This window comes from Lepidochelys kempii, chromosome 6 (genome assembly GCF_965140285.1).
Source record: "Lepidochelys kempii isolate rLepKem1 chromosome 6, rLepKem1.hap1, whole genome shotgun sequence".
Classification (NCBI taxonomy): Eukaryota; Metazoa; Chordata; order Testudines; family Cheloniidae; genus Lepidochelys; species Lepidochelys kempii.
Genome location: NC_136385.1, coordinates 114906514 through 114932235, shown reverse-complemented (window position 1 = coordinate 114932235; position 25722 = coordinate 114906514). Strand labels below are relative to the sequence as shown.

The window sequence follows — 25722 nt, the reverse complement described above, 5'->3', positions numbered from 1 at the left end:
ATTGCTGTCACCATCACCAGAAAACTCTATCAGCCTGAGGCTGTATCTGCCCACAAAGAGCTAGCAGGTGAAAGGGGAAAATATAAAGGAAGAGTATTACAGCGCAATGGGATAAATGCCACCAAAGACTACTTGCTCATTATCATTTTGATACGGAAGGGTGGAGATATAAACGTCAAGTGTTATAGCACATACATGGGCTGATTCTTTTCCTCTGCCCAATGACTATTATCATTAAGTTAAATGAGGAATCCTTTATGCAGAATCATGATTTTTACAAGCAGCTACGGTATTTTTGTTTTGAAGATGTTTTTTAGAAAGTAGTTTTCCCAGTGAAGGACTGCTTTACAGCAACGCTTAAAGCAGTGGTCACCAACTGGTCGATCACAATCGACTGGTTGATCCTGGAGCCTCTGAGAGTCCATCGCAATCTCCGGAAGCTAAAAGTCCAGCGCGCAGCGGGGCTAAGGCAGGCTCCCTGCCTGCCCTGGCCAGCACCCCTCTGAGGCCCCTGTGGTGGTGAGGGGAGGCTAGGGTCTTTGCGCATTGCTCCTGCCTGCAAGCAGCACTGCTGCAGTTCCCATTGGCCAGGAATGGGGAACCACAGCCAATGGGAGCTGCGGGGGTGGTGCCTGCAGAGAGGGGCAGCACGCAGAGCCACGTGCTCTCCCAGGGGCCACAGGGGCATGCTGGCTGCTTCCGGGAACAGCATGGGGCCATGGTAGGCAGGGAGCGCTGACGAGGAGCTGCCCGAGATAAGTGCCACCCAGCAGGAGTCTACACCCCTCCCTCACCCCAACGCCCTCCCGGAGCCAGCACCCCATATCCCCTCTTGCACCCCAACCCCCTCCTGTACCCCAAACTTCCTGCCCCATCTCTGAGCCCCCTCCCAGGACCAGCACCCTGTACCCCAACACTCTGCCCCAGCCTGGAGCCCCCTCCTGCACCCAAACTCCCTCCCAGAGCCCAGACCCCCTCCTGCCCCCCGAAAACTCTGCCCCATCCTGCACCCAAACTCCCTCCCAGAGCTTGCACCCCTCACCCCCTCCTGCACCCCAACCCCTGCCCCAGGCTGAGCCCAAAGCCCCCTCCCACACTCCGAACCCCTCGGCCCTACCCACCCCGTCCCGCAGCCCAACCCCCTGCAAGTGAGTGAGAGTGGGGGAGAGCAAGCAATGGAGGGGGGATGGTGTGAGTGGGGCAGGGCCTCATGGAAGGGGAGGCATAGATCCTGGGTTGCACTTAAATTAAAAAAGTGATCTTGCGTGTAAAAAGGTTGGAGACCACTGGCTTAAAGGGATACAGCCATATTAAAAATCAAGGGCCAGAGAGACTGGTATAATTGCCTTCTGCATGACCAAGGTTGCTAAACCCAGGCCTTCAACGCCACACCACGGTACCCTTCCATTCAGCTAAAGGTGCAACTCCATGAGTAGGTGGCTAGAGCAGAATGTTATCTTTTACAGTCTACAGTACCAGTGACTACAGGGGAATATGACACACTTCGTCAGTGTGTTACATACTTCCCTTGTTAGAAGAAGCCCAAGATCCTAAATATTAGAGCTCAGTCTAGCTCTGTGCAGAATGGTCCAGCTTTCTAGCAGGATCTGCTGTTTTCTATCAGGGTTTTTCTCTTTGTTTAGTTGCCCCCTGCTCTGCTCCATTCTGCTTATGGACAGAAAAGTGATCTGTACAAGATTATCTTATTTGCAGGATTCCCCTGACATTTTACTGATCTGGAATCCTGTATGCGATCATGAGTTATATTTGGATTATCTATTTGAGGATACTGGACAAAACAGAACTCCCCTCAGCAAAATGAGTGGTCCTAGTTAATACTACCAGCTCCACCAAAAGGGATGGGAAGAAGGCAGGGCCATTGTCAGAGGTGGCCACCTATGGAAGGGTGCACAGTCTGAAGCCCTTTAAGGTGCACAGAAACGGCTCCTGCAAGCATTTGCGAGCTCTAGGGACACCGTATTTTTATAAAACACAATATCTTGCAGAGCTCCCCCAAAGGCAACATAACTCTGCGCTATCCCTAACACAAGGATGTGGCTTAATGCCACAACTTAGCCCTAAGTCTGCAGGAGAAGAGGCAGACAGGGTAAATGGCATATGCTGCAAATGTAGAAACAGTCTCTTAAATTCTCCCTTCCCTCATCACTGACTCCCAGGTAAGAGGTACTAAACTACTTGCTAATTTATTGCATTCAAAAATTCATCTGCCTGCTTCTTATCAAATATATGAAAAAAAATCGGGGCAGAAATCACATTCTCATTTGTAAATGTCCTCTTAAAAAACGTGTCTCATAGAATGGTAAAGCTACAGACATTTCACTTCCATTTAGCAAAAATACACTGGCAAAAACCTTTATCTCCTTCAACTCACTGATTTAACAGAATACAATACAACAGAGTGTCATTTAAAAGTACTTAGGCAGACAATTTATTTATGTTAATGTTGAGTTGTATGGTTACTTGAGGTGCATTTTTAACTCTCCTCTGCACGTTAGGTACTTTAGGTCCACCTTGAAATATTAATCTCTTGTAACCTATGTAAATAAGTATTCAGACACTGTAGCTTGTGCTTTTAACATGTCAGAAATATACATAAAACTCTAAATAATTGTCTTACGTTTTACCTGATTTTATTTAAGTAAAATTAGTGCAAAATTGACAATTTAGCACTTTTAAAAGATGCCAGATTTCCATGGCTGGAGGCGGAAGGCCTGTTTCTCCTCTCACTTATTCCTTTCGTTTCACTTTTATGAAGTTGACACTTGTCCACTGGAATCTGGACAGAGACCACCAACTCATTTTTATAGGCCACCCAAGAGTCTACTCACAGTCACATCTAAACAGATGTGCAAGACTCTGTATCCCAGCACTCCCCTGAGCCACCTAATCCCTGCCTCTATGCTTTAAAATGTATGGCTCCTTAAAATTAGGTAGGAAATTGTAAAGAGACTGAGATCTCGAATTACCTTTCCAATGCCAGGGTTGTCCTTGATTTTTGACACTGCTCTCAAAAGGCATGGCGGTGCTGGGGGAGAGCATAACTGCAGTATGCCACTAAAGTTGGTGGCATAGACAGAGAAGTCGTGAGAGCGTGGCAGGGGCGGATGGTACTTCTTTCTCTTCGAGGACAGGTTAAGCTTCTGTGCTGCTCTGTATAAAGTAATATCAAGAAAGGACAATGTTACTCTGAGCTCAATGCAATTTAGAGCAGTAAAACAGATGTTCATTGTCATCACTGCCTGTTTAACAAATCAAGTCATTTCATTCTAATCAGATTTCATAAGGACACACCATCAGGAGACTAATCGAAGGAAATATGGGCAGAAATATGGTTGGCAAGATATTCATTTAATTTCTCCCCCAACAGAGTTCCAATTATAGTCTTAACTTTTTTTCCCTAACAGCTTGGCAGATGAGTCCAAGACTGCTGAAATCTCACTGACATCATAAAAACCTAAAATCATCCCCCTGTCACTAGCAGGACCAGATGGCCTTTGCTGGTGATAACATTTATGAAAGTGATGTTTTGTGTGCTAACAAGTTACCCGATACAGAAAAATGACATTCCAATAGACTGCAAATCAGATGAGTGCAAGTCTCTCTACCATTGGCTGCATTGAAAACTATTAGATAAAAGAGAATCCCTTCAAGACAGATTTTCCCCCCCCCTTAATTCCATTCTTCCTCATTAAAAGGAAAATCCGTTAAAGAGACATGCTTTAACGTGCCAAACAATGATCCTGCTTTTGAAATGCAGAATTTCAAAACACAAAAGATGAAGAAGGAAAACATTTAAAACGTACAATTAAAATTGTAACTCTGTTCTTTGTGAGTAAGAATGGGATTAGAATCAAGGTTTCTGCTAATCCTTAATGATGGCACCAAGCAGGATATCAAGGAACCAAAATAAAACTTAGGCTCTGGAGCAAAACCCATATGTTCTAAAAATCAACCGGTGAACTTAACACGAGAGATACATTCATGTGCATGTTCCACATGCCTAGGGAGTGAAATCCTGGTTCCACTGAAGTCACTGGGAGTTTTGCCACTGACTTCAGTGGCACTAGGATTTTACCCATTCTGCTCACCAGTTTTCCAGTGTATCCACGGGCTGCAGATCTGAACACTTTTATACGAGTAAATCTCCCAACTTCACGGGCCAGATTTCCTGAATAAGGAGTGTGGGATCTGACCCAGAGACCATCAGTGGAGAGCACACAGAGACACATTCTGCAACAGTGCCAAGAGATGCTCAATTTAATGTCTGTACCCCTATTAAGATTAAAATAAGTAAAGATGCAATAAGTTATAGTTCTGACACCTTTGGGCCCAACCTTATAAATATGCCAACATTCCAGTTCTGAAGATGGATCATTCACTGGATTGGGCCCATTATACAAAAGCCTGTCACTCTAAATTCATTATTTCATGAGTATGAGGCTAGTATTAATCATTTTATTGTTAATAGTTGTGACAAAGTTCCTCCTCTGCCTTGGTGGGTCCTGCGCTTATTGGCGGATTTGCTCGCCTCAGAGGTTCATGGCAGCCCTCAGTTTGGCCACTTTCGTGGTTCAAATCTGCAGTTCACTCAGTTAGCCTCATCACTAGCCAGCATGGGGAAAGGAAGAAGAACAATCCCCGCAGTCTCTGCTGATCCACCTAATGGATCGGGGAACAGGCCAGAGACCTTCCCCTCTGGTGGAACCCACAGTCCAGGTCAACTCCTCCGGTATCAAGTAGGGAGTTGGGGGGATGGAGGGATGGGGGGAACCCGGGCCCGCCCTCTACTCTGGGTTCCAGCCCAGGGCCCTGTAGATTGCAGCTGTCTACAGTGGCTCCTGTAACAGCTGCGTGACAGCTACAACTCCCTGGGCTACTTCCCCATGGCCTCCTCCCAAACACCTTCTTTATTCTCACCACAGGACCTTCCTCCTGATGTCTGATAATGCTTGTACTTCTGAGTCCTCCAGTAGTACACCTTCTCACTCTCCGCTTCTTGCGCCTCTTGCTCCCAGCTCCTTGCACGCACACCACAAACTGAAGTGAGCTCCTTTTTAAACCCAGGTGCCCCGATTAGCCTGCCTGTCTTGATTCTAGCAGCTTCTTGATTGGCTGCAGGTGTTCTAATCAGCCTGTCTGCCTTAATTGTTTCCAGAAAGTTCCTGATTGTTCTGGAACCTTCCCTGTTACCTTACCCAGGGAAAAGGGACCTACTTAACGTGGAGCTAATATATCTGCCTTCTATCACTCTCCTGTAGCCATCTGGCCCAACCCTGTCACATAATTTACACTTGTATCATACCTTTCATCCAAGGATCTCAAAGTACTTTACAAACATTAGGTCTGGCAACACACCTATTAAGCAATAATTATTATACTTGTACAAATGGAGAAACTGAAGCAGAGAGAGGTTATGAGACAGATTGTGTCAAAGGGGGTGGCACATAACTGCCCTGTCCCAGGATTATCTCTGGAATATGGCACAAACTTGCACAAAGTTATATAGATAGTCAGTAGCAGAGCCAGGAATTGGCATGCAGATCTCCTAGCTCTAAACAATAGATTGTGTTCTCTGTACAGAGATCAGCACAATGACCAGTTGCATTTCTTCATAACATAAAAGCAGCAAACTCCAGGGAATCATAAATGCCAATGAACAATCTCTATACCCACTGGACTTTCTAAGCAGTGATAATGAACCCTTAAGTTTTCAGTAGCAGTGCAGCCTGAGTTAGTTGCACAAATCCCATCATGGGAGTTATGACGCTAAAATCCCAGTCAACTCTGAAAATGCATATCTAAATTCTGAAGCAGGATTTGAGACAAACCAATTGCTCAGGAGCACAATAGTTGCAACTGTAAATTTAAAACTTAAATGTGTCATAAATATACGGTTTTACTGTATAGCAAAGACACTCAATCTGTTGGGTACGTCCACTGTGGTACCACACTTGGCATTACTTTCGATAGCCAAGCAGCAATCAGCTCTTGTAGTTATTTAATCATATTGCTGATTGATATGAAAGATAATGTTTATTTCCTTGTTTTCACACTATGATCCACTGCAGAAATTATAAAAACAGCTCTCGAGAACGTCTTCAAAGTACAATCAAGATATACATGAAGTCCTGATGAAATAATTATTGTTTCCATAAAGTCTGCTGCAGCAATCCCCTTGAGAATCATATGTGAAAGAGAACGGGATATAAAGAATGGATTTACACATCCCATGTTTATTCAGGCACCCAGATCAAGTGCCAATAGATAACTTAAGGTGCACAAAAAAGGCCAAGTTAGAAAAAAACAGGTCAGCTGTACTGAGGTGTGATATCTCCCAAAAGAGCCAGCTTATAGAAGGCTGTCCATTTAAAAAGGCAAGTGAAAAACAACACCACTGGGCCTAACCTTTTAAGTTATCATATGGAGAAAGAACAAATTTCAGACTGTTCCCTTGTATAGTACACACACTGTGCATCTCCACCCTTTGTGTAATCTAAACAGGCACAGTGCCATACGTTAGATCAAGCAATTAAGTGTTTTAGTACTGATATATTCTCTTCCTAAGAATTTGGCGTATAATACTTATTTGGCCCAGGGACTGCATGTCCACATAGGGAGTCAGAAAACAAGAAAAGGAGAGGAAGTGGAATAGCTGTCCTAGAGAATAATCAGCATTATAACAAGGACCAGGGCACTTGCAGTACTAGATATTTTTATGAGGCTTACGTTTATAGAGCATCTTTTCTACCCAAAAAGCACCCTGAAGTGCTTGTGTACTATAAACAAAGTTTAGTGGGCTACACCTGCACACACATTTATGCCCAATGCTGAAATGCAGCCACTTATGGGATGGAACCACCACAGACATTCTGCAGCAGTCACATCAGTGTTTTCAGAAGATGAAAGGAATGGATCCAGCTGAAAAGGCATGAGGGATTTAGATAAGTGAAATGTAATTATCGGCGTTTGGAATTTGGATAAGAGAGTGAGCTTTTCCTTGTCCTTAGCTCTTGCAATGAGTGCCATCCGTCCATTAAAGAGCACAAGTGGTCAGAATCTTAGTAATTTATATCTCAGTCCAAAGCCAGCAGTGCAGTACACTTAATACCATACTTGGACTTCAACAACAAACCTGAGGGGAGCAGTGCCACATACTGAGTCCCCAACATCACTTCTTGCAGCACCAGCATTCTGCTTAGTGGTCCCCCATCCAAATCCCAACTAGTCCAAAACACAGCCCACAAATGGTATGGCTGTAGGCCTGGATAAATAGCAAAACCCCATCAGACTTCACCAACACTTCTTCTTGAGGAAAATTCATAACAGCGTATATATTCATAAGAAACTACTTTTGAAATGTTTAAAAATGCTGGATTTTCCATAACTTGTACCCAACTAACCAGTACAGAACATCTGGCTTAAAGTTTCAGCCAAACCCTAGCCCAGCATTCCTTTTTCCAGGTCTAATTTGTGCCCACAAAATTGCTACTGCAAAAGGGAAAATTTAGCTTTTGAAAATTCTGTCCTTTTGTAGCTTGGAAGGCAGCACAGTCGACTGGTTAAAGCAGAGGGGCAGGCATTAGGAGAGTTGAATTCTGTTCTCAGTTCTACCACCACATTGTTGGGTGACCTTTGGTGACCCCCTGAGCCTCTCTGAACCTCAATTTACCAACCTACAAAATGGGGCTAACAATACTTACCCTTCTTTATAAAGTACTTTGAGATCTATGGAGAAAATCGTTACGTAAAAGTTAAGTATTATGATCATCTATCTATGATGGTTTTCCAAGCATTGAGCAGCTTTACTACAAACACATACTCTCACGCTTCCCTCTCCCACCCCAGCCTTTTCCTTTTCCTTTTCCCCATCTAACTTATGTTGTTTATCTAATCCTCTATCAAAAATCCTTGCAATGGAACTAAGCCTTGGACTCCGCACGCTCATGCCTCTCTCCCTTTCCAATTAAAGCTACTGAGACACTGGTGTATATTATTTTTCCTTCTAGCTGTGAGATCTACTGGCTGCATTTTGCTTAACTCTTTTCATCTTTAATAGAAGTTGTCTTTTAAGACACTCTGGAGAGTTCTTTCCTCATAGCTATGTGTCATGGAAGAAAATAAAACTAATATATGGCACATGAAGGAGCACTCAAATATCAGTGACAAGGGACAGTCTCTAACCTACTCCTTCCTCCACACAATTTACAGAATATAAGGTTTTCCGCTGTGCATGGATGAGGCAACAAGGCAAAGGATGAGAAGATCAATTAGGTAATGTTTAGCACAAAGGGAGCAAGGCTGTAGAATAAACGCAGCTACAAACCCTACCCACTAAAGAAATACACATTTTTAAAAGTTAATGTGACATTTCAGACATTTAATTGTACAGTAAAGGCTCTATACCAGGAATCAGCAACCTTTGGCATGTGGCCCGTCAGGGAAATCCGCTGGCAGGCCAGGCCAGTTTGTTTAGCTGCAGCTTCTGCAGATCACAGATCCCACTGGCCGCGGTTCACCGTTCTAGGCCAATGGGGGCTGCGGGAAGCAGCAGACAGCACATCCCTCGGCCCGCGCCACTTCCCACAGCCCCCATTGGCCTGGAATGGCGAACCGCGGCCAATGGGAGCTGCGATCGACTGAACCCGCAGACGCTGCAGGAAAACAAATCATCCCAGCCGGCCCACAGATTTCCCTGACGGACCGCGTGCCAAAGGTTGCCGAACCCTGCTCTGTACTGATTCTTAAAGCTTAAGTTCACTAGACAAGCTATGGACATTATAGCTGTGAGAGTAAGTGCCGTAATTGCACTCCCTTGTAATGTATATCTATACCATAAAAAAAAAAAAAAGCTAGAATAGAGGCTTTATTAAAACTATGTGCATATGTAATGCCTTTCATCAGAAGATTCCAAAGCATTTTACAAACATTTCCTCACAGCAGTATTCTTAAACTTACCATTTTAAACATTATGTAGATGGGTTAATTGAGGTATAGACAGTTTAAGTGACATGCCCATGGAAACAGAGCAAACCGCTGGCAGTCAGGAATAGAACCCATGAGTCCTGATTCTAGCTCTTAAGCCACACTGCCAAAAATAAACTACAGAAGATACAATTCAGTACCAGTAATTACTTAGATTTTTAACAGAGCTTTAGCACTCTGTTTTCAAATCTATATTATTTATCCATATCTCTCAGAGATAATTTTTATTATTTGCATAGCAGTGGTTCCTGGAGGCTTCAATGTGGATCAAGGGTAGGGAGCAGCTGGAGCCATACAATTTCAGTCCATATACTAAACATCCTTCATTTTGAAGTGTTCACATGCAGTGTTTCAGTTTGGCACATTACAGATATTTATAGAGAAATTTTTAATCTGGATTCTGAAACCCCCTTAATCCCCCCCATAAAAAAAAAGGTTTTGGAGTTTTGGATCTGGGTTACTCTTTACCATTTCTACTCTCTATTCAAAAACCATACTCATTTGTTCTTCCCCAATTCCCATCTAACAATGCCAGAACAAATTTAGCAATTACTACTGTGTTGTTTAACAGCTATTCTTTTACCTGCTTTCCACTGCAAAGCAACTTGAAAGGAAGCACCAGGAAAAGTAACAGAGCCCGTCTTTGTATCTGCAGTTCCAGTTATTGTTTCCTTAATTACTCGTCAATACTGACAATAAATAGACGGATGTCCTTACAATACACCCTCTAGCAGTCTATCCTGAGCCTTCCGCAGCAAACAGATAAACTTTGTTGGCATTATTACTAATATTATTGCTATTCATATTTGATCTGTGCTTCTAAAATTGGAAATGTAGCACAGAAAACTTGCTAAAAAAAAAAATCCCAAACAACATTGGCCTGGTCTTCCTAGAATAACTTTAACAAAACTTGGAGAATGTCTACAAGTTAAATGAAAGATTTGCAATCCCAGACATCCATAAGAACATAAGAGTGGCCATACTGGGTCAGACCAATGGTCCATCTAGACCAGTATCCTGCCTTCTGACAGTGGCCAATGCCAGACGCTTCAGAGGAAATCAACAGAGCAAGGCAATCGTCAAGTGATCCACCCCCTGTCACCCAGTCCCAGCATCTGGCAGTCAGAGGCTTAGGGACACCCATAGTATGGGGTTGCAGCCCTGGCCATTTTGGCTAATAGCCATTGATGAATTTATCAAATTCCATTAATTTATCTAAATTCTTTTTCTGAACCCAATTATACTTTTGGCCTTCACAACATTCTCTGGCAATTAGTTCCAAAGATTGACTGTGAGTTATGTGAAAAGTACCTCCTTTTGTTTGTTTTAAACCCGCTGCCTATCAATTTCATTGGGTAACTCCTTGTTCTTGTCTTACGTGAAGGGGTTAAAAAACACTTCCTTATTCACTTTCTTCTCACCCTTTATGATTGTATAGACCTCTCTCATATCCCCCTTTATTGGCTCTTTTCTAAGATGAACGGTCTCAGTCTTTTTTTAATCTCTCCTCATATAAAAGCCGTTCCATACTCTAATCATTTTTGTTGCCCTTCTGTGTACCTCTTCTAGTTTTAAAATATCTTTTTTGAGAAGGGGTGACCAGAATTGCATGCAGTATTCAAGGTATGGGCGTACTATGTGTAGAGATTATTTATGAAAGATTGATTTGGAGACGCTCCCTCATAAGGGACTGTGTTCTGAGTTTGGGAATTTGGAGATGTGCCCTGGAGGCGAGGGTTGGGAACACCACATGGCTGTGTGTAGCAGTTCACCAGAGATGCTCTCCAGTTTGTTTTATTAACATTTTATTCCTTTCTCATTCACTGGTTTGTTATTTAATGAACCCTAAGATCGTTACATGGCATCAGAAGTGCTGAATGAGAAGGAAACTGCAGTCATTTTGAAGTTAATTCCTGTGTTTGCAACTGAAAGCAGAGACAAAGGGAGGTACCAGAGAAGCACATGGAGCAGCAGGCACAGAGATTTTTGCATGTATTGGGGAGCACAATAGTAGCTTGACTAGTTTACGAAGGGGGAAAAGCCAAAAGTGGATGTGTTGCAACCTCCTTCCAGTCTGCAACTGTCAAGCAACATTGCAGAGAACTGGAAAAAATTCAGAGATTTGAATTGTATTTAGCAGTCATGAGGCAGAGGAGAAAAATGATAAAGTGAAAACATCAATCTTTTTGCATGTTGTTAGGGAGGAAGCATTGGATATTTACAGCTTTCAGTTTGAAGAAGGTGAAAGCATGAAGTAAAATGCTGACTAAATTTGAGACTGCCAAAAAGAAATGAAACCTTTGAGACATACATTTTTTACATGCATGCAAAAAACTTATGACACCACAGAGCAGTGTGTCACAGAATTAAGGAAACTCTGTAAAACCTGTGATTTTGATGAGCTGGCAGAGTCTCTGGTCAGAGATAGAATCATTTGTGGCATTAAAGACAACATGTTAAGAGAGAGACTGCTCAGTGAAGAAGACTTAACTTTAGAAAAAGCTCCTCAAATATGCAGGGCAGCAGCAACTGTGAAAGCACAAGCCAAAGAGCTGAATTCACCAGAAGGGGTTATCAGTGTACTAACTACAAAAGAATATAGCCAGAATAGGTCCAACCAAAGAGTAGAACCACTCGCTATGAAAACCACTGCTGGGGGAAGACTGGGTACAGACAGTCATGTGGAAGGTATGGATCATAGCCTGGCCCCAAACAGTGTGTTGGCTTTGGGAAACTGTCATAAATGTGGGAAAAATAATCATTATGCAAAAGGCTGCAGATGCCAAATGCAGAAAAATCAAGTATATTCAGTAAAGACAATCTGGTTGAGGAGTTTTTCATAGACTTACTGGGCTCTAGCAAGCCTGACGAGAGGAACTGGATATGCCTGTAACAGTGAATGGAACAATCATTCTACTGAAATTGGACACAGGAGCTCAGGTTAATATTCTGTCTGAACAAGATTATGAGAGACTGAAAATAACACCAAAAATGGGACCAAAAGAAATAGAAGTAACTGGTTATTCTGGAACAAATATGCCAATGAAGGGAAGGTGTGTCGTTAGCATCAACCATAAAGACACCATGTATAGGCTCCCTTTCATTGTAGTGCCAAGGGGTGACACCAAATTTAGGCCTGGACGCATGTGAGATACTCAATCTGGTAAAATGCGTGCTCTCACTACAAGATCACACTGAACTTTGCTATGAGGCACTCTTTTCAGGAATATCATTATCTGTTTCAAGATTTGGGTTGCTTGCAAGGTGAACATACAATCTGGCAGGTGCCTTCAGTTATCTATCCATTTAGAAAGGTGCCATTTGCACTCCATGATAAATTCAAGGCTGAGCTTGCAAGCATGGAAGCAATGCAAGTAATACAAAAAATTGAGGAGCCAACTGAATGGGTGAGCTCCCTCGTCACTGTGGAGAAAGGTAATGGCCAGCTGCTACACATACGCTTAGATCCCCAAGACTTCAACAGGGCTATAAAAAGGGAACATTTCAAACTACCAAGCAGAGAAGAGATTATGGCTCAATTTTCAAATGCTCAGTATTTCAATACATTGGATGCGTCCCCACACTTTTGGCACTTTTGACAATTAACTGAAGAAAGTTCAAAACTATGCACATTTGTAAGATACAGCTCCTCTCACTTCCCCTTCGGCATAGCTTCAGCACCAGAAATGTACCACAAAACCAGACAGACGATTTATGGATATATTAATGACATCATCGTCTGGGGCTCAACGAAAGAGGAGCATGATCGTAGAATTTGGAAAGTCCTGGATGCAACTAGAGCTGCAAACCTCAAACTAAATAGGGAGAAGTGTGTTTTAGGGGTTACAGCACTGACTTTTGTTGCGGATACTATTTCCAGCAAAGATGTAAAAACTGATAAGATGAAGATTTCAGCCATTGAAATGATGCCACATCCCCAGTCAAAGAAAGTTGTCCAACGGTTCCTGGGAATGGTTAATTACCTCAGGAAATTCATACCTAATCTATCCACAAAGCAGCAGCTTTGAGAAAACTCCTAGGGAATAAAAATGAATGGTATTGGGGTGCAGAAGAGGAAGAATCATGCACACTGCACAGTACTAACAGTAAGTCAGTGATAGTCGGCATGAAGGGAATCTTCTCCAGACAGGGAATTCCAGATAAAGTCTTTAGTGATAATGGGCCACAATTTTCCAGTGCAGATTTTAGGCAATTTGCCATAGATTGGGATTTTCATCACAAAACATCAAGTCCAAATTACCCCCAATCAAACGGGCTTGTGGAAAGGTCTACAGATAGTAAAGAATCTTATGCAAAAAACTTTTGACAGTGGGGATGGTTTGTATAAAGCTTTATTAATTTACGGAAGTACACCTCTGGAGAATGGCTTTTCCCCACCTCAGCTGTTAATGGGAAGAAGGATCAGATCTAATTTACCAATTACTGAGAACTTGCTGAAATCTCATCACAATGAAGCCATACAGAAGATGAAAAGAAAATCAGAAGTGGAAGCAGAAATATTATTTTGACAAAAGGGCGTGTGAGCTCCCATCTCTGAACGCAGGTGACAGAGTGGGCCTGAGGACTCACACCTCTAATACTTGGGGCCAAAGAGTACCATTAAAGAACAGCTGCATCCAAGGTCTTATATAGACCGGGGGGGCTGGGAAGAGGGGGCACATTTCGACGTAATCAAAGGGATCTACGAGTAATCCCAGAAAGATCCAACACATTGACAGCTGATGTGGATTCTGGCATTTCCCATCTGACTGATCCTTTATCATCAACACACGAAGGAGAAACTGTCAAGGAACAAGAGAACAACTCAGACTCTAATGAAAGGTGGATACTGAGAGGATCAGAGCGGGAAAATGATTTGCTAGCCTGCCTGGAGAAGGGGTATTTGGGGAAAGTGAGTGGTAAATACTCACTCCAGAAAGATATGCTGGTAACCTCTCCTCTCTAGGTAGCTGACACATTGGGTTTATAGAAATGTACTAGATGGGTTGAGAATTTAATGTATGTGTTATTAGATAGTTAACTGCTTTTATATATGTAGATAAGAGTGAATTAATTTTTCTTTAAGATGTAGAGACATGTTTATGAAAGATTGTGATATGGAGACATTCCCTCATAAGGAACTGTGTTGTGAGTGTGGCAATTTGGAGATGTGCCCTGGGGTTGGAAACTCCACTTGGTTTGTGCAGCAGTTCACCAGAAACACTCTCCAATTTGTTTTATTAAAGATTTATTCCTCTCTCATTCACTGGTTTGTTATTTAATGAACCCCAAGATTGTTACACCATGGATTTATATAGTGGCCTTATGATATTTATTGTCATACTATCTATCCCTTTCCTAATGGTTCCTAACATTTTTTTTTTGACATTGAGTGAACGTTTTCAGAGAACTGTCCACAATGACCCCTTGAGTAGCATAGATTTCTATATTCAGTTCATTTCTTGGCTGACAGCAGGCTGTGTCTACACAAGACTAGATTAAGGATAAATGAGATATATTAAGATTAAGGGATACTGCATGTTAGAGCTCAGTAAGACTTGGATCCTCCAAAAAAACTTCAGGATCTTGCTCTTCCTGTCCTCCCAACCTCTTTTCTCATCCTTTCCATGAACAATTGATTTCTTCCACAATCTCTGGGCCAAATTCACAGATGGAGGAAAAAAAATCAGCAGAGCTGTATTTATTTCAGTGGACCTCTGAGCTTTACCCCTAGGATATTGCTCCCTAATGAGACAGCGCATTCCAGCCAGCTGGCCATTAGCAATCATACAGACATTAGGGCTTGTACTCGCTAGTCCATCCCAATTCCCTCTAGCTGGGGGGCCTGAATCCAAATGATCCTTGCTTAATAATAATGATAATGCTCACTACTTAGCACTTATACAGCATTTTACATATTCGAAGTACTGTATGAACATTCATGAGTTAATCCTGATAAGTATTCGGTAGGTTTGTCTGTACAAACCCTTAGTTCACAGCAAGCTGGGGTGTAAATATACCTGCACTAGGCTGCCGTGCACAAAGTGAACCCTGTTGCCATGTAGTAAGAGTTCCTTAGTGCACTTTGATCTACTCCTCGCCCAAAGCAAGGCACATTAAAGTACACCATGGAACTTTTAGCGTATGACAGCAAGGTCACATGGACACTTATCGTTAGGGCTGCCAACTCTCTATCTGCAGAAAACCGAACACCCTTGCCCTGCCCCACCACTTCTCTGAGGCCCTGCCCCCGCTCACTCCATCCCCTTTCCCTCCATCGCTAGCTCTCCCCCGCCCTCGCTCACTTTCACGGGGCTGGAGGTGCGGGCTCTGGGGTGGGCCGGAGATGAGGGATTTGGGGTGCAGGAGGAGGTTCCGGGCTGGGGGTTGGGATCGAGAGCTTCAGAGTGTGGGAGGGAGCTCCAGGCTGGGACAGGAGGTTGGGGTGTGGAGGGAGTATGGGCTCTGGGCTGGGGGGCGGGCTCTGAAGTGGGGCCAGAAATGAGGGGTTCAAGGTGCAGGGAGGGGCCTCTGGGGTGGGACAGAGGGTTGGAGGGGGTACGGGCCCTGGGAGGGAGTTTGGGTGCGGGAGGGGGCTCAGCATTGGGGCAAGCAGTTGGGGCACGAGCGGGAGTTGGGGGTGCAGGCTACAGCCAGCACTTACCTCAGGCAGCTCCCGGGAAGTGGTGGCATGTCTCTCTGGCGCGGTGGAGGTGCGGCCAGGTGGCTCCATGCACTGCCCCAGCCTGCAGGCACCACCCCCGCAGCTCCCAGACACTGGAAGCTGCGGAGCCGGCACTCGGGACGGGGCAGCGCGTGGAGCCCCCATGGCCACCCCTATGCCTAAGGGCCAGAGGGAGATGCTGGCAGCTTCCCTGGAATCGCGCGGAGCCAGCCAGGCCCCCTGCCTGCCCCAATACAGGCAGCCAACCAGACTTTTAACTGCCCAGTCAGCAGTGCTGACCAGAGCCACCAAAGTCCCTTTTCGACTGCGCATTCCGGTTGAAAACTAGATGCCTGGCAACCCTATTTATAGTATATCTACGCTGCAATTAAAAACCCACGACTGGCCCATGCCAACTGACTCGCACTCAAGCTAAGTGGCTGTTTAATTGAAGAGTAGATGTTCAGACCCAGGCTGCAGCCTGAACTCTGAGACCCTCCCACCTCACAGGGCCTAGAGCCTGGGCTCCAGCCAAGCCTGAATGTCTACACTGCAGTTACATAGCCAGCCCAAGTCAGCTTGCACGGGCCAGCAGAGGGGTTATAGTTGCATTGTAAACATACCCTTAGTGTGTGGCAAGATTGTGAGAGATAGATTTACACCCTAGCTTGCTGTGAACTAGTGTTCATATAGAAGGCTTAATCTAAGAGCAATCTGGTCTACAGATGAACAGTGAGTCACTGGTACAGAGGGATACAGAGTTCCTGGATTATGGTTTTATGCTCTTCCCACTAAAACATGCTTAATATGACTGCTTGTTTACACAGTCAATCACTGGCAATAAGACTTTTCTCATATTAGAATCTTCAGGCAGGCATGGCTACCAAACGTTTATTTAGCCAGTTAGTCAAGCAATGAACAAGCCGTTAGTGCCAGCTATTTCCATCGGTCACCTTGCTCAGGGGACAATTCTGTATTTGGATCACAATGTAAGGCATCAAAGGGTGGCTTTTTTAGAAGGGCTGCCTTTAATGCAGTTTGATAGAGATTTATAAGATGTCAGTTTAAGGTTAAGTTCCTGCCTTGCCTCTTACAATTGCTCCATGAGGTAGGATAACCCTGCCTTCCAGGTTTAAATTTAGCTCTCTCACTTGGAGCTGGGGCTATCAGCTACTAAATCAGAATGGCAGAGAAATCAACTAAGTTAACACAGTAAAGGCCCAATTCTGCTCACAGTGAAGTGAACGGAAAAATTCTCATTGATTATTGTGATCTAAGGAATCATCACAGTATTATTCTTAGGATCTATACTTTTTCCACATCAAGAATTATGGGCCAGATACTCAACTGCAGTGAGCATAGGGTCCAAGCTTTCTGGACCTCCACAGCCAGAGCTAAGACTGAGAAACTGGCTAATTTATACTCCATGGTAGCAGCCAGTAACTATGCCCTGCTTCTACCAGTCTAGCTCTGCTCACAAATGCTGTAAAATGAAATAAGCACAGATGTACACATGGCTGTACTTCTATACTCACTATTTATTACTGCTCCATACGACAAACTGTTGAAACCTGTGTAGGTTAATCTTTATGTAAGCAAAACTGTCAATATTGAATATAAAAATATATGTCAATTCCTAACTTGTGTAGAGCACATAACTACATATAGAAAATTTAGCTACCTCAAAGCCAACCATGTTTTCATATCCCCCTATTTCATAAACAAACCAAGCTAACGCAGGCAGAATTACATCAATCCAATCCCAGCATTCTTCCTAGACAAAAAGTTGGACTTTATTTCCCAGCCTTTAAACGGCGCCTCCTGCACAGATGGTATGGTTCAGAAAATAGAACTTTAGCTTCATTTTTATTCAATCAGGAAAAGCAATAAAGCCATTTTAAAGCTCAAAAGTAATGAAACAGAAACAACTGTATTAACTAACCATTCATTATTAAAGTAATTATATACACAGAGCACTTAGCATTTTGCCCTGCAATACCAGTCATAGTAAACAAAACAAAAAAAAAGAGCCAATACTAAAATGACTTTTCAGGCAATAAATTACTTGTTATAGTGTATTATGTTCTATGATATTTATCAAACACACATCAGGTGTATAGGGCAAAGGCATTCTGACTGGCTGATGTTGACTCACCCGGACCAGGGGGAGGAGCAGAGGCATTTGTTGCGGGGGAAGTGATAGGAGGTGAAGAGTAAGATACAGCTAAGATGGGTGCATCTGAAGCATCTGCTACTGGCCACTGTCAGTTAGGAAAATGGACTTGATGGACCAGTCTGATCCAGTGTTTCCATGATCCTAAGCCACCCATAGTATGGATACGAGTCAACGTGTATTAATGCAGAGCCTATTTTAGCATACAAAACCCAGTGATATTTATCCTTAAACCCTTTGTATTTCTCTTCTCCGTAAGTTGTACCAGATCCATGATTACTTCACATCTGAGAATACAGTGATGGGCCCTTCCTAGCACCAGCGAAGTTCTAGTCAGGGCATTGACACTATCTATACTGCCAAGCAAAATAACTTACTTAGGGGGACATTTGTTATCCCTAGTTTGATCAGGTTTAATAGGCACCGACAGTATTAAATGATTCAGTGGAAATCATAGAAAGGCAGGAGCTCCAGGCCCACACAATGAACTATTTTTAAATGGACGAGGGACTTGGATGCTTCTTAGGATATGAAGTTGCTGTGATTTACTTAATTCAAAGTAGTTCTAAAACGGATCTTCTCGGACATATAATGGATTGAAATTGTATTGCTCAAATTTAAAATATTACCTAGCAGAGAAATGAAATAGCCTTCCCCTCTTGTGATTATATATAGGCCTGTGAAGTGTGTATCTTTATTATTATGGCTGAGAGGCACTGAAGCTTTTTGGATCCAAGGATCCTAGGTTCAAATTCCAGCAAAGACAGACAACTTTCCCACTGAAAAAGCACTTAACCAATTGAAGAGATGTAGTTGCTTCTGCAGTATGGACCACTACTGAACTGCAAAAGAACTCACCAATTCCTTTCACAAGGAAAATCTTCTAAAAAGACAGGTTTCAGAGTAGCAGCCGTGTTAGTCTGTATTCGCAAAAAGAAAAGGAGGACTTGTGGCACCTTAGAGTCTAACCAATTTATTTGAGCATAAGCTTTCGTGAGCTACAGCTCACTTCATCGGATGCATCACTTCATCTGCATCCGATGAAGTGAGCTGTAGCTCACAGAAGCTCATGCTCAAATAAATTGGTTAGTCTCTAAGGTGACACAAGTCCTCCTTTTCTTTTTCTTCTAAAAAGAGATACTGCATGTTCTACACTATGAAAGAACATTTTGGGACTTGTAGCTGGACAATCTCCTTGTAGCTAGATTCATTAATAGTATTGAAACTGGGTTGATTTCATGCTACTCAAGTTGTTTTCACAAGAACTTTCATTTTGTTGTTTCCCTCCAATGAGTTTGTCTTAGACTTCCTCACAGCTTTAGATAAACACAGGCAAGAGCTGTAGGGCCCAAAAATTCAGGGATGTTCCCGGTACAGAATTCCCACTGAAATTAAGAGAATTCTGTAGGACGAACAGCTCGCATATGAAGTGAACAGCACTGAAATGATACCGCTGGAGTATTCCTTTTGGGTAAGGTTACATTGCCACTTATATGTGATGTCTATCAACTATGTTGTGATTAAAGATATTTGAAAACATACACTGCATCCTTTTTGAAAACATTAACAGGGGCAAAGCAATCTAGAATACAATCCACGTTACTTAAAAGTCTGCCTTGAAGATTGCATAGTGTACATGATAAGCTATCCAGTAATGCATGCTGCAACTCAACAATGAGAATAAAATATTCAAGTAAGCAGCAGGCAGCTTTTATCATTACGACTGTCGAGTCTGTCAGTTATAACGAAGCATTACATTAGTTAAAATATATATTGCATATAAGAATGTAAAAGTCACCAATAAAGTTAAAAGAAACAGGTGCAAACTGTCAAATTACAGCCCTGCTGGAAAGTCACGGTTATCATTTTACCTATGGAACGCTGCATCCCTACTGAAGCAAAATCATCAGTGCAGCTGCCACTGCTGCTGAGCCAAGGGTGGAAAAACCTAAATATAGGAAACAAAACGAGGGCTGAAGTTTGGGAGTTAAAAAGGCAACACAATAAAAAAAAGCAAAGGCAGATTGGAAAGACCAAAAATGCAGAAAAAAAAGGGAAGAAAGAAAGAAGTTAGGAAGGGGAGAAATATGGGAACAGAGGGAAAGGGAAATATACTTAGATAAATAAATCTAGTGTTAAGGGAACAGAAAGCGAATAAATGCAAATATCCACAGGATAGGACTCAAGGTTCCTCCTGAATATATCAGGCTCTGCCCAATTAAAAAGCCATAAGCGCCACCCTCTCTGCAACACTGCTAATCCCTTCCATTGACTCCACTACACCCACCCTGTTCTGGCCCGTTCTGTCATTCTCTAGAAGTTCAAATTCGTGGAGTTCTGATACTAGATTTTCCCCTTCCACATATTTATGAGACATTTGGTTTCAACTGATTTTATCTAGCTCTCCCACATGTCACAAGTGGTTTAAAATGTATTCCCAGCAGCAATGCCGGCATCAGCTCCTATAGATAATAGGTGTTAGGCTGAACCAGCTCAGCAAGCCCCGGAGGCTGCATCCTGTGCTCCAGAATCTCATTTTTGTTTAGCTAGGCTGCTCTGTGTTTAGTGCTGATGAAAGTCAGCCCTCATCTCCTGAGGGATTAGCCTCAAGGTACAAGGATCTATAAGGTAACTGGATGGATAGCTGTAGAGACTGGATGTGTTTTGTTGAGTACTAATTCTGTATTTATTGTGTCACAAAACTGAATAAAAAGACACAGGACATTTATTGTTACTAGGAAGCTACTAGCAAGTGTGCAGCGAACACATTCCAAGGTATTTATCCAGCCTGGATGGGTGAGCTGTACACTTTGCAAATGATTTTTAAAGCATTCTACCAGGTATAATGACTAATATTTACCAGCCTGGTTCTTCTTCTTCCTCTGCCCTTTCCCTTTCAGCCTCCTGCTCCCTTTGGAGTCCCTATTCCATCCCTATGAATGATTAAAGTGACCCAATGTCTCATTTCTTCCCCCCCACCCCCAACCCAGGACAGGACTAGTCAACAGTCAGTCCCAGAAGTCCCAGGAGCCTTACAACAGGTCATCTAAGTGTCTCATTTTATAATCAGCAACTCCCTCTGACTCTTCCGTCCCAGTTGGGGGCATGGTGGACAGTCTGGGAAACCGTTCCCCCCGCCCACCCAGTCATATCACCCAGGGGCACAGACATCGCAACGTTTCCAGGCCAGAGACACCGAGGGGCCACCCCCCACACTCACCAAAAAATGAGGGACAGATAGATGGCACCTGCACCACCACCAGAAGCGGGGCCTGTTCCCATCCATATGCCCTCCTTCTCTCACACAGCCCCAGTGTGAAAAGTGACCCATTTTTTTTTTTTTGTTTTGAGAATCTGGTCACCTCCTCCATGGTTTCTTGACCTCCACCTACTTCACCTCACCAAAACCTGGCTCTTTCACTCCAACGTAGTCTCTGCTGTTTCCATTTCTTTGAGTGCCCCCTCCTTCTCTTGCTGCACTGGCCTCCTCTTTCTCTCCATTTTCCCATTTCCAGCCTGACCCTCCTTCCCATCCCACTTCTTCTTGTTTGCGGTCCATGCCTTCTGGCTAGCTACCCCTCTCTCCTATCTCCATCCTAACTGCTCTTCCTTCCTATTTCCCTGATTTGGATGCCTGGCACGCTCTCTCCCTGGCTCTTGCTATGATCCCCTTCCCTCATCCTCACTGACTTCATTTTCTATGCTGATGACCCTTCTAATCCCCTGGCTCTATATGCCTCTTGTTAACCCTGATCTGCAGCTGAGGACTGATTCCCCCATTCTCCATGACAGTCACTCTCTTGATTGTTCTCTTTCTCATCTCTCTAAAGCCCCCCTCTCTGATCACCATTTGCTCTCTGCCAGCATTGCATAGTCTCCCCCACCCCTGTCTAATCACTGTCCTTTTCTGATCTCTAGTCCATTAACCTCTCTGACTTTTCTACTGCTCTCTTTGTCTCAGCTTCAGTCTGTTGATGCCTTGGAATCTACCTTACCTCTTCTCCTGACTGCTGCAACTCCTCTACACTCTCCCTTTCCTGAACTATTGTTCTGTGTATTTTCTTTGTTTGCCTTGTTAAACTCAGACTGCAAGCTCTTCACGGCAGGAAACCTGGCTTACTGTGTAAATGTATGGTGCTATATTAGTGATATTATCAGTAATGTGCTTCTGATCTTCCCTCCCTCTTTGGTCTGGTGTTCTGAGAGTCATTTCTGCCTTAAAGAGCAAAGCCTGCTTGATTCAAACATGACTGTCTAGTTCGGATTCATCACAGAATCCCCCTCGTGTGTTAACATGAAACAGGATGCAACCTACACATCCATTGTTGCTCTTATTTATAGACAGTATTATGCTGCCACCGCAAATAGGAACTCATAAATTGCCCTAAAATGTTACAAGATATCGTACAATTCTACAGTCCCTGCTCTTCCTATTGTCACTTCTCCATGATGGCATAACACTGTGCTAAACACCACAGGGATGTGGCTTAAAATACACACACACAGCCAAATTGGTGCATGTGCTACAGTTTCCAGTGCAGGTGTAAATGTTGTGGTTTATTAAACTTAAGGAAGAAGATGTCCTTCCAAACAAAAATTAAACAGCAACAATAGAGACCGGGGCATTGCAGGGGGATTAAAGAGAAAGGGTTAATGTTCCAAGTAGTAATCAAGGACCATTAATACTAGTCAGTCACTGCTCCCCAGGAATGGCCCTGTACCTAGCTCATTATTGCTATTAAATGGCAATCTGAAGATGAAATATACATGGGGATAGGGATATATTTATCAGTAGGGTAGCTTTAATTGGGATGTGCTGGTACTGGGCTTTTCTAGCTAATTAATTCAAATTTTATTTTTTTCTATCATACCAAGAGAAAGCTCAGGATTTCTTGGGTGTGGATTGTGCTTAATGAGGAAATTAATAATAAGTGACTTAGCTTCATTCTCCCCCTCATTCAGCTGGACTTCCATTGCTGTTATTCTTAGCAATATCAAGGACTACTTTTGACTTCTGTTTCAGACTTACAAATTAGTCTTCACCACAGCAAGCCAGCACTAAAAGGTCTAATTCAGTATCTGATGAGTCAAAAATTCCCTTTATCTTCTAGTGAACTACATAACTTTTAACCCAGTTATCCACTTTATCTGTCAAGAAGATTTAAATTATACCAACTCTGCACAAAGCTATGATGCCAGTCAACCCCAGCCAGGTAGAGAGTAAAAGTTTACAGCTATTAAATATAGAGAACTGGTGAACTGTATTATGAACTCAGTAGAAAAATAATGCCTGTATTTAATAGGATTGCAAGTTAGACTGACATATTAGATTGATTTAGCTACAGTTTTTTAATATAGCAACTTTAAAAATGTTAGAGTTTTGTGCTTTTTTCCCCTCCATTAAATTCTGAAAGTACTGATAGTCATGGTATAATCAGGTTTAATAGGTTACAGGTAATATTAATAGGTTACAGGTAATATGCCACTAGTATTCTTAATACATCATAATCTTCTTTCACGGAATTTGCATCACTGTCATAGTGAACTACAGATTTTAGGTTAACGCTTTTAACACGTTTCTATGGTTACTTTCCAAGGTCACATCACAGAAGTTTGAATAGCAGTTCAGAAAGACAAAAGGCAGTTTGCATCCTTTGCTGTATTAAATAATTTATGAAAGTTAAGGTATTGTCATGGAAAAAATATAATAGTAAAAAAAAAATGGATCTTAGGTCTGATTTCTCATAGATAGTATAAAGCATTGTGATACAGTATGAAGTCTCCCTAGAAGGCTTCATGAATTAGAACATTTTGACTGTTCATATGGCAAAATATACTAAGGAAAAAATTCTGAATTCAGATCCACACATGCAAGTCTATGGGAGCTGCATGGATGAATCTAAGAGCAGAATATAGGGCTATAAAATTTTGCCACAGATAGCTTTAATCTTATGCAATAGGTGATGCCTGACTTTTTCAGAAAGTATTTTAAATATAAAAATGCAAAAATAAACAGCAAAATGTGGAACCGGCATGATAGCCTTTATTCCTTCCATTAGGTTTTCATTCAAAGCCATACAGATTTCATAACCATTGTTATCTATCCCCCAAACATTCCAAATTTGACTAGTGTAAAGCCTGTAAACACAATTTTTGAAGTCCTGAGCCTACCGCTACACTAGATCACATTAAAATAAATATTCAAGATACAGTTTATTGGAACTAATTGAAGCATCTGAGGCTTGGAACAATAACACATTAGTCATTTAATGGTTGTGGTAATATTGCTATGCCTTTCCTGAAGTTTCATTAGATACACACTGCTTCAATACCCTAATCATATGCTCAGTCACAGCACAATCAGTATACTGAGTACTGACAAGCTGTCCCACCATGCCTAAAGCTGATAAGGTGTCTGCTCTGTGAGTAACCTCAATTATTGACTGTATTTTATGGTCAATCTAACGACCAAATGGTTATCAGTGAACCATCAGGTGCCTGTAATAGGATAGTGACCCTTAGTTTATATGTACCATTATTGCTCATTAGTGAATAATTAGATTCTTTAATCCACGACTCACATGAATTAAAATATGATTGAGTATCCTGAATCTACAAAAAGCCTACTAAGTTTCTAAATATAATGCATACTATTCACTGTCTGGATATTTTATGACCTTGATAAGCAAATGGACTGATGAATAGAATTTTTCCTGGTGAACAGCAAAAAACACTATGCATATAAATGGAGAGTTTTCTTGCACACTCAAGAGTAGGCAGGCAACAGAAAAATAATGAGTCTGATTCAATGCTGGCTTACTCCATTTTTAACAACTTAAATGGAGTTACCCCAGAATAAAATTAGAATATATTGGTGAATTGGGCCCTATAGGCAAAACTCTCAAAAAGTGCATAAATTATTTAGGAGCCTAGAATTTTACCCTATATCACAATGGAGTGATTCAGTAACCCAAGTAAACACAGTAATTAAAAAGATATTTGATAAAACAAAAATGGTAGCATGGGTATTAAGACACTGCAACTACAGTTAATTATCCTACTTTCGATGGAAGTCATTTTGCAAACGCAAACGTGATTAATTGGCACATACACAAATACCTTGCAAAAGCTCTTAGCAGTGTAAGAGACATATAGTATGCAAGAAATAACATCCCTCATAAGCTAATTTGGGAGGAAGAAAAGAAGATGGGCTATTCCAAAAATCTACCAAGATAAAGATTTAGGAAGAATTACTTTATATATTGTTAAAAGAAAAGGAGTACTTGTGGCACCTTAGAGACTAACCAATTTATTTGAGCATGAGCTTTCGTGAGCTACAGCTCACTTCATCAGATGCATGCCGTGGAAACCCACGGCATGCATCCGATGAAGTGAGCTGTAGCTCACGAAAGCTCATGCTCAAATAAATTGGTTAGTCTCTAAGGTGCCACAAGTACTCCTTTTCTTTTTGCGAATACAGACTAACACGGCTGTTACTCTGAAACCTTTATATATTGTTGTTCCTCCTCCCATCATGTGATCCAGCCTTTTACAATAGGGGTTTAAATCCCTCTGATTCTTCAATAAACATCCTGCCACTGCTCAAATCTTACTTCAGTCTTGTCTTTCTGTGTCAGGGCCAGCCACAGATGGCTTCATTGAAGTAGAACTCCTATCGAGGAACACAGAAATCACCACAACTGTCACAAGTCACAAACAGGCCGAAGTCACAGACTAATGGTGATTGCTTCAGTTTTTAGGGGGCTTGATTTTTCTCTCTCAGGGGAGTGGTGTTTTCCCTTTTTGGTAACTAGGCAATTAACCTCTCCCCCAGTGCACTCTCATTCCTAACCTCTTCCTCTCTCCCTTTCTCCTTCCTGCT

General features: G+C 42.4%; 1 protein-coding gene across 1 annotated transcript in view; it reads right to left on the bottom strand.

Annotated features, from left to right (window-relative positions):
* The window catches only part of KIF26A (kinesin family member 26A), a 132393-nt gene that overhangs the window by 31499 nt on the left and 75172 nt on the right, over positions 1 to 25722 (bottom strand). The window contains exon 5 of the mRNA XM_073349797.2: positions 2988 to 3171. Within this exon, the coding sequence (XP_073205898.1) occupies positions 2988 to 3171 (184 nt within the window). The remainder of the gene's footprint in view (positions 1 to 2987; positions 3172 to 25722) is intronic.